At 38.6% G+C, this 13,810-nt stretch overlaps 1 protein-coding gene across 1 annotated transcript in view; it reads right to left on the reverse strand.

Moving 5' to 3' along the window:
- Positions 1 to 3,233: 3,233 nt before the first annotated feature.
- Positions 3,234 to 13,810, reverse strand: part of LOC306891544 (uncharacterized protein) — a 53,483-nt gene continuing 42,906 nt past the window's right edge. The window contains exon 9 of the mRNA XM_079451904.1: positions 3,234 to 5,691. Within this exon, the coding sequence (XP_079308030.1) occupies positions 3,491 to 5,691 (2,201 nt within the window). The 3' untranslated portion in view covers positions 3,234 to 3,490. The remainder of the gene's footprint in view (positions 5,692 to 13,810) is intronic.

A 13,810-nucleotide genomic window follows, 5' to 3' on the forward strand; every position in this document is an offset into this window, starting at 1 on the left:
TGTATCCTCTGCTGATTCTCTACCTGCTGGTGATTGCCCAGTTGTAGCTGAGGGGGAACTGCAGACTCTTGAGTCAGGTAATGTTCACCACCCAACTGCAGTAGTTGATGTTCCATTGCAAAGTGTGGTTTCTGGAAAGATCTCTCCAGATCACTTGGTCGGTCAGGAAAGTCCTGAAGACAGTAATGCCTGTAATGGTAACTCCGTACGAAACGATCAACATCAAGGTCACAATGTCGTTAGTCAAAGTTTGGAAGATTGTTGAAACCGGTAAATCGCCTTATTTCTTCCATGAATCAACGCTTCAAGCAGAAAGCAAACTCTGGGTAAATGGTCTATTTCAGTTCTTAGTCTGAAATATTGAAGTGTTTAATTCAGTGTACGATGTCAATGTGTGTAATTGCTTAAATGAAATGTAAAAGTCACTTCATTTGGTTCATGATTAAGGAGGAGTGATATGCGCATCACTTTTTCCTGTCAGTTCTTTATGTGAACAGTTGTTACTGATCAAAAGCATTATGCTAAGAATGGCAATTACAGTTTATGTTTAACGAAAGTAGAGCAGAGATTTTTTTTTGTGTAGGTTTTTATGTTTACCACATTTTTGGCAAATTCAGTGGGGGAGAATGTACAGGTAAAAGAAGTTTGTTATGAATTGTGCCAAAATAGTTTGTTCATCTTGTAAAATATTCATTTAATCGAATTTGGTAAATGCATCAAGAAGGGGATATGGGGACACCCCACAGGCAGTTAATGTAAACTTAAAGTAGAGTCTGCAGTTTACTCCTCAGTCACATATAAACTGCTGAGGAGAATGGTAAGTGTAGAAATTCACTCCGGTCAAACGAAGTAAAATGTTATTTAATTATTTTTTAAGGTCAAAATTGTTCTTTTAAAGCATTATATCTCTTATACCTCAATTCTGAAATAAAGAGTCGAAGGATAATTTGTTTTGTACAGAGTTTTCTGCTGAGTGGTTTGGGAGCACATGGTATTTGTTGTTTTTATCTCTGTCAAAAATAAATATACATGTGGAAATAAGCAAATACAAAATACAGTTATGTGACTGTAAGAGATCAATAACCACAAATACTTCTATGGTTATTTGGTGTCGTTTCATATATTCCAGGTATGATGCATCAATGTTCTTATATTGTCATACTTTCTATGTTTGAGAAACAACAAAAATTGGGCTCTTGATTTTGCGAAAACTGATTAATTGATTGTTAATCTGGTGGATCAGTCACATGTAAACTGCTGAGGAGAATGTTATGTGACCCGAAGAGATGTATTTAATGGCTATTTGGTGTCGTTTCATATATTCCAGTAAACGCGACAAGTGAACTCAGTCTGTGTCTCCGTGTTATCCTTTCCGTAATGGCCGTAAGAAGGAACCAAAAAGAGGGTGTTATACATGGGGGTTGCCGACTCCGCTTGATCCGCTCATCGAAAGAAAAGAACATAATAAAACAAAAAGATTCTAACTTGGTTTAAACGCTTAACCTAACTAAGCAAAGAAAAACAAGGAAAGCAAAATCTTCAACGCCAAGTGCCGTATACTTCACTACCCTAAACTAATCAAAAGATAAATTAACAGGAAGTGGCGTTCACCTCTTACCTTAGGTGTCGAATCTCCAAATTATAATTGAGGACAGCCAGAGCCCAGCGCATTAAACGCTGATTCTGGTTGTACATACGAGTCAAAAATATGAGCGGATTGTGATCCGTATAGACAACAATAGGAAGACTACTAGAACTGAGATATACCTCAAAGTGTTGTTATGCGAGCAATAAAGCAAGAGCCTCTTTTTCAATGGTCGAGTAATTAAGTTGATGTTTATTTGATGTTTATATGTTTTTAACGGACTCCAGAGCATGTTGACACTCAGTAGACCACTCAAAAGGTTTAGACGGACTAAGCAACGGTGTAAGAGGGTTCAGAACGGTCGAAAAATTCTTACAAAAACTGTAATAGTAGTCACATACCTAAGGATCTCCGCAACTCTCTTCGAGTGGTAGGAACCTTGACCAACTTCCTTGCCAAGGTAAGTGACTGTCGCTCTAACGAATTCACACTTTGCCAAATTGAGGGTTAAATTTGCTTTAACAAGTCTTTCAAACACCATCTTGACCAAGCAGATGTGTTCCGTCCAATCCAACGAATACAACACCAAATCATCAAGATACGCATTACAGTATGGTACGTCATGCAAGATAATGTCAGCAAGACATGGAAAAGTTGAGTCTAAAAGCCATTACACTAAATTGGAGAAAATGATCAGAATTTTCTGATAGCCTTTCAGCATATGTCAGCATGTCAATGTGAACATTTGTTTTGTTATGGTTTCAAAATGATAATACAAAAAACAATTACATAAACATTTTAATATAGCTGCCATTAATAGGGAATGCCCATTAATTTGGGCTAAGCCCCAATGTCTACAATGTCTGGCTCCGCCCCTGGTGCTTGACATATGATAGTAAACAGAACACAGGGAATATACTCTTATATTTTTATTACACAATAAAAACCATGTCTCCCTGCGGCAAATTTCCATGTGATTTATTCTTCTGTCACTACTTTTTGCATGAATAGGTATTTACTGTAAAGATGCTTTTCAACAATGTAAAATTAAGAAAGATACTGTAGAAATAATAGACTTTTCTTTTTTTGTTTAGCTTAAAAATCTGTTGAATATCAAATCAAAATATGATTGATTTTTATGATCAAATCAATGTTTCTTTATATTTTCCTTATATTTTTTTAGGTATATTTAGGTTGAGGTTAAAGGTATATTTAAATTCTTTCACATGCAAAAATGATATCTAAATAGTAATCTCTAAGTATTATGTTAAATTAATAAAGCAATTTACAAGAGTACTTGAGATAAACTGAGAGTAAAGTTTTAAAGGTTATATGCTAATAAATGATCAGTATATCAACATGTTCAATGGCAGTATAGTTGCAGTACAAATTAAAAACAAGTTGTTTACCCAAAAGTTAACTACTGTTACACTTAAAATACACTTAAAAGTACCTTTTTATAAACTTTAAAAAAGGGTAAATTTAGTCGCTAGGGGTATTGACATTTTGCACTTTCAAGTATAATACTTTGATCCATTGATATTACTATCCATAAAGAATACTTAAAATATGCTTGAACTTCACTAAAGAATACACAATAAAATTTACCATACTACCCTTTTGTAAGGACAGGCAAGACTCCACAAGTCAGAAGCATTGAAATGTTATATATTTATTTATTTAGCTACATATCAGCAGTGAGTATTTGGCTACAACACACAGTTAGTAAAAATAGGATAAAGGGAACACCAACGTAAATTAGTAATAGTTCTACAGAGAGTTTCACAGGACGCTTTTACACCGAAACACTTCATGCGTTTTGGAGTGACTTGATACAATAATGGAAAATCCAGATTTTAATGTAGCCAACAGACAAAACTCATTAAATAAAGCACATGGGGAAGTCTAAGAATTGTTCTGCTCCTTTTTAAAATCCCAGGGATAAAAGCTAGAAGTGTTTGGAACAGAGCCAAATAACATTTCTGTTACACTTTGCTGTACGGAATCAGAGGAACGTGAGGACACCATTTTACTGAGCTCAGAACAAAAATAGTCAATATCAGCAAGGTCAGACATTTTTGTAACATTGACAGTGTGATTTGCGACATCTTCAGTTTGTTTGGACACAGATGAATCAACAGCAGTTGTAATACATTTAAAGACAGAATGTTTCATTGAGTCACACATTTCAGGGACGGGTTCAGAGGTTTTCCACAAAGAGTTTGAATAAGCGTTTGATGTCATTGAACTAGGTTTGGTTTCTCCACAAGCTGGAGATTTGTCTCGGCTTAAATCAGGCATTAAAATTTCCTTAATACGGCCATCATTACTGCTTCCTCTCTTATGTGGAAAAGAACCGAAGGTGTAGCAATCATCAGGATCTTGATCACTCAGCACATCACACAATACAGTGTTGAAGAAAGACATTGCCTTCTCATCAGAATGGCTCACATCTAAGTAATCTTGCGGAGGACTAAAGGATTGACAGTAACTCATCACATAATCGGACTCGTAGTTCTCAATTTCAGAGTCAAATATCCCTGTGTCAATAGATTTTGGACTAAATGGATCTGCATTGTAGAATTCACAGTTGCTCTCTTTACTTGTTTCCAAACATGTGTCTTGAAGAGCGAAACTATATCTGCTTTTGTCAACCGGGTCTTGATAAACAGCTGTAGACGTATCAACCTCATTGTAGCCAGAATCCAGTCTCGAAGCATCATGACAGTTGATAGTGTATGTTTCTTCAAATTCAGATACACAGTCAGCTGACTCAGTGGATATGGGACTGAATGGGTCAAAATACTGGAGCTCAGATTTGCAAACGGTCAACCTTTCACAGCAATGGGAGTCATGCAGTGGTGAATGACTGGACTCAAGGTTCTCACAATCACAAAGCTGGTCAGCAGACGCAATGAGGTCTTGAGTTTTAGATTTTAAAGGTGAACCACATTCTGTATCCTGGACCAATGAATCAAGAATGTGTATTTCTAGATTTGGATCATTAGCCTCGGAATTAAGCAAGCTTTCGCAAGCATTTGGATCATCAAGCGTAAAATGTGGAATATGTGAATTCCCATACGATTCACTGTCAGTAGCACAAAGACTGTCTGTCGCAATCTCCATCTCTACTTGTTTGGAATTTTCAGGCTTTGGGGCACAACATTTAAATTCATCTGTGTCATTGAATTCAGGACTTAAAGAATTTTCATTCCAAGGCAGCTGATTCAGAGAACCACATTTCTTTACATCATCGTACTCTGGACAAACTGGATTGGGATTATGTAACTCAGGGCTACCAGGGTCTAATCGCACTGTGAAAAAGAACATATCTCCATATTTGTAGTCATATGCTTCTAAAGCAGAGCAATGGTCAGAGGTTTCACTCTTTATATCGTGTGATAATTCACATGAGCCACCTGGATTATGAAGATCCTTCTCACCATTTTCAAGTTCAGAATGACAGCAATCAGCATTTTTTTCAACAGTGATCATATACGGACATCCATAAGTCTTGTCAATGTCTCTGTTGTTTGGATTTGGATCAGGGTCACATGGACTGAGAGGAAAGTCAGTGTAGGAGCCTGCGATGATCTTCTGCAGACCACACAGAGATCCCGGCTGGACCCTGTCCTCCTCCTCTTCAACTGCAGCAAGTGTACTGCAGTCACCCTCAAAGGAATCAAACTCTGAAGAACTGTGACTATAGACATGGTCTTCATCAAGCTGTGGGCTAACAGCTTCAACTGACTCATTTGCTTGCACTGCATCAAGAGTTTGACCTGGGCTTGTGTTTCTTCCCACCTCAGGACAGGTATTACTGCAAGACCTCAGACTTTTACTTTCAGTGGGCACGGACACATGGCGAGCAAGCCTTTCAGTGGAACATCGGGATTGAGCATCTAGTGGTAGGTTGACCGGAGTATTGAAGGTACCGTAGTCTCTGTCTTTACCAACGGACTGGAGAGGGCAGAGCACAGTTTCAGAAAGACTCTGTTCTGCAGTGATGAAGCTATCCTGACAGCACTTTACCTCTGATATGTCAACAAAGAGCGTATCGGAGGCAAAAGGATCTGTGCCTTTGAATGGGTCCCTTGGTAAACAATCTGTGAAAAGAACAAAAACGTTAAATTAGTAATGACTGACACACAATGAATTAAACTAAATGTATTTCACTGCTGGGGAATATTTCACTAACTCAATGAATTTCTAGTTTCCTTTTGTTTCAATGTTCATTATTGCTGTTTATTATTATGTACTGATTCCCTCACTTCTAGTTTTATCATCTGTATATATACAGCCGCTACATTTCTAGATGTATTGTGGCCATTCCAGTCCAACAAAATCCAACCTAAAGAGAGACAAAGTCATCCAACAACAATGTTAATGATTAAATATTCAGGTTTTTACATAAATCTTCCTGAAATTATGTTTGTTTGATAATGTTTAAAATTATGTTATGTCAGAAATTCAAAATGGGAGTTGGAATTCATCTATTGGAGGAGTCAAGTCGCAGTCGGACGCTCCTGCTTAGCTTTTATATTTTATCTCCTTTTATCACCCGTGGTCAGCGGTGGCCTAATGGTTAGAGCGTTGGGCTTGTGATCAGAAGGTTGCCGGTTCTAATCTCAGTGCCAGCAGGTCATGACTGAAGGGCCCTTGAGCAAGGCACCTTACCCCTGATTGCTCTGCAGTAATGTGCCACTGTATAAAAAACTACTTGTAAGTCGCTTTGGATAAAAGCGTCTGCCAAATGAATAAATGTAAATGTAAATGTAAATGTAATTTTAACTTCGGCACAGTGCTCAAACGTATTACTACAAAAATCCGAATTATCTTATTTGACCAGCCTCCAACTGAAAGCTTACATTCCGGGGAAGAGAAAACACAACTGTCTACACTCATAAGGATAAGAGAAAATGCCTTCTCTGGAATCTACTTGCTGCATAAACTGCCACAAACTTTTACAAAGGATTGCAGTTCTTGAAACAAAGTTACTTGTGGGACCACCAATCCAGCCGGAACACAAATCAGAGCTCCGTCATGGACGCCCTCAGCACACAGCCGGTGAGTCCCATAAATCTAGTACTCCTCGACCGGCCTTTCTGAGTGTAGAGAAACAAGCCGATCGACTTACAAATAGATGGCATAAACAGGGAGCGAGACCTAAAGGCACCCGAGACATCAGACTGTCACGAGTATCACATATTGCCGCAGTAGCATCCTCTACCCCAAATACCGCTACCAGGATTGCAAACACTGGTCTCCGAACACCGCCCATACATCTTGAGAACAGATTTGAAGTATTATTCAATGAGGAATCCCCAAATTTTATGAATGTGTCTGAACACAGACTAAATCAGCCAGCAGCTAACTCTGTTTTTAACAGGCGCTCAAGGTCGAACAGACAGCGGCACTCAGCTCAAAGTGCAGCTGAGCCCAGGACTCTGATAGTGGGTGATTCCATAATCAGAAACATTAGTAGCAGGGATACAACTACGTGCTGCCGTCCACAAGCAACAACTTCTGATGTAAACAGGGAACTTCAGAACATTCTGATGAAACATTAGACTGTAAATCGACTCATCATTCATGTGGGGAAAAATGATATTCATAAAGAACAGTCAGAACTTCTTAAGAAGGACTTCAATGAACTCATTGAAACACTAAAAACACTGAATGTTCAAACATTCATCAGTGGACCACTCCCAGCAAGAGGAACAAACAGGTTTTCTCATTTGCTTGGGCTTAATACATGGCTGCAAAAAACCTGCAATATAAAAGGATTGAACTTCATTGACAACTTCAATATTTTGTGGAGTCAGAGGCAACTGTTTCAACAAAATGGCCACCAGCTAAACAAACTGGGTTCAAGAGTGCTTAAGGACAATATCTTCTTCTCCCTCAGTCATCCTTCTGCCAATCCACTCAACCAGAATGCCACACACACACCCGAACACAGTGTGAATGACCACATGTCTTCACCTCAGCACCTGGTTGGACATGCGGCTGACACGTCACACAATGATAACACCACTCAGTTCATGGACACCATCTCAGCTGAGCCCTGCCCACCGATCTCAACACAGACAGACTGTGACATATTAGAACTGCTCCAAGATTCAGCACCCAAGGACGACTTCCTGGAAAACAGCCAGGGAAACCAGGACAGCGTATTACAGCCTCTGATAACACTTGAGATACAGCCCCTCTCACCAGACACGTTATCTCTCTCCCCAGCATCTCCACTTCTGTGCTTCTCAGAGAAAATGGAAAAACTGGTGTATGCTGGAACCAAACTTGCTGGAAGCCCCCAAATATCGACCAAAAAACGACAAGCCCCACGGCCACAAAAGCCTGCAGGCCCAGCTCGCCTTCGCCCTCCTCCTGTGAGAGCTCTTCGGCCTCTACCACAACGCCAGGGCCCACACCCTCCTCCATCTCCTCGAGGTCAACCAAAAACAACTAATACCAGCTCTAAGTGATATGTGTCGGGTCCCCGCTATGATAACAGTAACTTTATCAAATGTTTACAGAACAAGCGGGAATCCAGTGTGCCTGTATCTTTTTCTATTGCTGTGCTATCACACGACAGAAAGTCTAAGGCCTTCAATAGTCGTAGATCAAACCAGACTAATCTGGTGCCCATTGCACGTCAAACCAAGATTGCTATGGGGCAAAAAGCAAGACTGTTAAGTTAGCACTTTTAAACATCTGCTCACTTAAAAACAAATCACTTCTAGTCAACGACTTAATAACCACATACAACCTGGATTTTATGTTTCTAAATGAAACCTGGCTAGAAGACAGCTGCAGTGCGACAGTCCTCAATGAAGCATCCCCTCCTAACTTTACTTTTATGAGTGTCTGCAGATCAGTTAGGAGAGGTGGGGGAGAAGCTGCTCTTTTTAAAGATGTCTATCAATGTAAGCAAATATCATTTGGAAATTACACGTCTTTTGAATATCTGGGTATTGTGTTAAAAGGTGCTCCTCGCATTTTACTAATCACTATTTACAGGCCTCCAAAATACTCTTCATCCTTTGCTGAGGACTTTATAGAACTGTTATCAACAATTTCCTCAGAGTTTGACTGTTTCTCTATTGCCGGAGATTTTAACATTCACATAGATAATGCAGAAAACAATATGGCAAAAGAAATCAAAACTGTTTGACAACATTTGACCTGACTCAGCATGTACATGGACCCACACACAATCGTGGACACACTCTAGATTTACTTATCAGTAAGGGTCTAAACATTTCATCTATTGTTATTAAGGATGTAGCACTATCTGATCATTTCTGTATTTTCTTTGATATATTGATCTCTCCTGCCATTGAAGTTAGATCTGTGTCTGTCAAGAAGAGATGCTTAAATGAGAACACTAGTGTACTATTTATGAAGGCCATATCTTTAACACCAAGCATATCTGCTGACTCTGTTGATTCTCTCCTTGATTCTTTTAACTCGAAGGTTAAAAGTGTAATTGATGATATTGCCCCTGTGAAAGTCAGGAAGAGTGGTAGACAAAAAGCACCTTGGAGAAACTCAACAGCGGTGCAAAATATGAAAAGACAATGCAGAAAAGCAGAGCGCTTGTGGCGGAAGACAAAACTCGTAGTCCATTATAACATCTACAAAGACACCATCCATGCTTTCAATATGGAACTAGGCAAAGCTAGACAGACTTTCTTCTCAAATATTATAAACAGCACCCGGACTCTTTTCGCTACTGTAGACAGACTGACAAACCCCCCAAGCCAGATTCCCAGTGAAATGCTCTCAGACAGCAAGTGCAGTGAGTTTGCATCTCTCTTCTCTGATAAAATCAATAATATTAGAAAGGTGATCAGCACATCCTTGAGTAGCGCTTGGGTCGGGCAGATCACACCACAACCTGAGAAAGTAGTTACAATGTCTGATTTTGAAGAAATTGATGGCAAAAATTTGGAAGAAACCGTTCAACACCTTAAAACAGACAATTTTCAATCTGGGTTCCGCCCGCATCACAGCACAGAGACAGCACTCATTAAGATAGTAAACGACATTCGCTTAAGTACTGATTCAGGCAAATTATCCGTGCTGGTCCTACTCGACCTCAGTGCTCCCAATGAGCCAAATAATGAGAAATAACCAAATTGCTTACCACAGCTATGCAGACGACACACAGATATACTTAGCCCTATCGCGATTACAGCCCCATTGACTTCCTGCTCAAATGCATTGATGAAATAAATAGTTGGATGTGCCAAAACTTTCTTCAGTTAAACAAAGACAAAACTGAAGTCATTGCGTTTGGAAATAAAGATGAAGTTCTCAAGGTGAACGAGTACCTTCACTCCAAAGGTCAAACAACAAAAAATCAAGTCAGGAATCTCGGTGTGTCTCTAGAGTCAGACCTTAGCTTCAGTAGTCATGTCAAAGCAATAACTAAATCAGCATACTATGAATCAGCATACTAAATCAGCATACTACATATCATCTGAAAAATATTGCAAGAATTAGATGCTTTGTTTCCAGTCAAGACTTAGAGAAACTAGTGCATGCTTTCATCACCAGCAGGGTGGATTATTGTAATGGACTCCTTACTGGCCTTCCCAAAAAGACCATAAGACAGATGCAGCTCATACAGAACGCTGCGGCAAGGATTCTGAGCAGAACCAGAAAATATGATCATATCACACCAGTCCTCAGGTCTTTACACTGGCTACCAGTTACATATAGGATAGATTTTAAAGTTTTATTACTGGTATATAAATCGTTCAATGGCCTAGGACCTCAATACATTGCAGATATGCTCATTGAATATAAACCCATAAGAACACTCAGGTCATTAGGATCGCATCAGCTAGAAATACCAAGGGTTCTCTCCAAGCAAGGAGAGTCTGCATTTAGCTATTATGTGAGCTGCAGCTGGAACCAGCTTCCAGAAGAGATCAGATGTGCTCCCACAGTAATCACATTCAAATCCAGACTCAAAACACATCTGTTTAACTTTGCATTTAATTAATGTGCCACTGTGCCTCTGACCGTCCGACTGTTTGTGCTGTACTTTATTTTATTTATTATTTATTCTTAACTATATTTTATTTTATTTTTATTCTTAACTGGTTAATTTTTATTTTTCTTATTTCTTCTAAACTATGTTATTTTATTTTTTATTCTTAACTGGTTACTTTTATTTTTCTTATTTCTTAACTGTTTTATCAAATGGATATTTTTAATTTCTTCGATGTAAAGCACTTTGAATTGCCATTGTGTATGAAATGTGCTATACAAATAAACTTGCCTTGCCTTGCCTTGCCTAAACGGTTGCAGTATAAGTGAAGAGACAAAAGTTATACAAAATTATTATTAGGTTTATTAACTATTTCTAGGTATGTTAAAGTAAAATGATCATTTTCATTTCATTCTGTAAACTAGTGAAAATTGTTTCTCCTAAAAATTGTAACAAAATGTGTCAAAATTACAAAAAGGCAAAACTCTATTTCATGTTTAAAAACACAATTCTAATTTGTTTAAATGTATATTTGGATCAGTTCAAAAATGAATATTTTTTCTCTTTCACATTGTTGTTGGGTAACCTGGTTTAGATCAAGTTAGAAAACTCAAGAGAGACTGGACTGGAATTGACAGAATACATGCAGGAATTCTGATTAAATGTTAAAATGTGGAGTGGTGTCTTTATTTTTATCCAAAGCGACTTACAAAGAGTTCGGGGAGCAATAAGCGATATGTCATACAAAGAGCAATAGTACAATACTATTCTTGATAATTTGTCTGAATTGTCTCAAATCTCTAGCATGAGTAATAACGTTGAAGATCTTGACTTTACTATTGAAAATATTAATGCCACCTTCTCGGACTCGCTAGACATAGTTGCTCCCTTGCGCTTAAAGAAGATTAAAAATGACAGACCGACACCGTGGAAAAATGAACACACTCAGGCTCTAAAGAAAGCGGCACGAAAAATGGAGCGCAACTTTAAAAAGACTAAATTAGAGGTATTTCGTACTGCCTGGAAGGATAGTACAAAAAAATACAGGAAAGCCCTAAAAACGTCTCGATCCGCCTACATTTCATCACTAATAGAAGAAAACCAAAATAACCCTAGGTTTTTATTTGATACAGTGGCTAAATTAACCAAAAATAAATCGTCAGCGACTTCTGATGCTGTATACCAGCATAGCAGTGATGATTTTATGAACTATTTTACAAATAAAATCCAAGATATTTGAGAGAAAATTATAACTATGCAACCAGATGCGAAACCCGCTGAACAAACGACTTACTACAGCACCCCTAAGGAGAAATTACGTTTATTTTCTACTATAGATCACGATGAACTATCGAAAATCATTAGATCATCTAAATCGACTACATGCATGCTAGACCCTATACCTACAAATCTTCTGAAAGAGATGCTCCCAGAAATTATAGATCCTCTACTTAGCATTATTAACTCATCTCTGAAATTAGGACATGTGCCTAAAGCATATAAGGTGGCTGTTATAAGGCCCCTTGTCAAAAAACCCCATCTGGACCCTGGAGAACTAGTTAACTATAGACCTATTTCGAATCTACCTTTCTTATCTAAAGTTCTGGAAAAAGTAGTCTCAACTCAAATATGTTCCTTCCTCCAAAGGAATGAGATTAATGAAGATTTCCAGTCTGGATTTAGAGCACATTACAGTACAGAGACTGCTCTGATTAGAGTTACAAATGATCTGTTTATGGCGTCCGACCGAGGTTGTATCTCCTTATTGGTGCTGCTAGATCTTAGTGCTGCATTCGACACCATTGACCACAGCATGCTCCTACATAGACTTGAAAATGATGTCGGTATTAAGGAAATAGCTTTGAAATGGCTTAGATCTTATTTATGCGACCGTTTCCAATATGTAAAAATAAACAATGAGGTATCACGCAAATCGCAAGTCCAGTACGGTGTACCACAGGGCTCAGTACTAGGGCCTATGCTCTTCGCATTATACATGTTACCCCTAGGAGATATAATAAAGCGACACGGAATAAGCTTTCACTGCTATGCTGATGATACGCAACTTTATATTTCCTCGAAGCCTCACGAAACACAGCAATTCTATCGAATAGTGGAATGCATTGTCGATATAAAAAAGTGGATGAGTAGCAATTTTTTATTACTGAACTCGGACAAAACTGAAGTGTTACTTATCGGACCGAAAACCGCCCTACGTAACAACCAAGAATACTGCTTAACTATTGATGGATGTTCCATAAAACCCTCATCTTCAGCTAAGAATCTTGGCTTTATATTCGATAGTACTCTGTCATTTGAGAACCAGGTCGCCAACACCTGTAAGATTGCGTTTTTCCATCTTAAAAATATATCTAAATTACGTCATATGCTGTCATCATCAGATGCGAAGAAAAGCTTATACATGCCTTTATGACATCAAGACTAGATTACTGTAATGCACTATTAGGTGGTTGCCCTGCAGGCCTATTACAAAAACTCCAACTGGTCCAAAATGCGGCAGCTCGAGTTCTTACACGTACAAAAAAGTATGAGCATATTAGCCCCGTTCTGTCAACCTTGCACTGGTTACCTATAAAGCATCGCATAAATTTTAAAATCTTGCTTATTACCTATAAAGCCTTGCATGGTTTAGCTCCTCACTACTTGAGAGAACTTCTTACGTATTATAGTCCATCACGTGCACTACGCTCTCAGGCGTCAGGTCAGTTGGTAATACCTAGAATTTCAAAATCAAGTGCAGGCGGCAGATCCTTTTCCTATCTAGCGCCTAAACTTTGGAACAGTCTTCCCTGCAATGTCCGGGAGGCGGACACACTCTGTCAGTTTAAATCTAGACTAAAGACGCATCTTTTTAATCTTGCATACACTAGATTATCATAATATATGTATTTCAAAGATCTAGGCTGCACTAGTTAGATCAACCGGAACCAGGGACACTTCCAATAACAACTGATGCATTTGTTGCATCAAAGAGTGCAGAACAGTACTCTACTCTCAGCCAGTCTTGTCTCATTGTTCCAAGGTTACAAGAGCGGAGCGGGCAGGGCGCAATCCATTCCTAGACCTGACAAATGCTGGACGAAGGAAGTGACGTCCCTACAAAACTTCAGCCACTATTAGATTATTAATGATAATTTTAAATCTAATTTTTTTTATTTTCGCCTTGTTGTGCAAGCACTGTTGAGCTTGTGCAGAGGCTGCAG

This window comes from Barbatula barbatula, assembly GCF_947034865.1.
Source record: "Barbatula barbatula genome assembly, chromosome: 3".
Taxonomy (NCBI): Eukaryota; Metazoa; Chordata; class Actinopteri; order Cypriniformes; family Nemacheilidae; genus Barbatula; species Barbatula barbatula.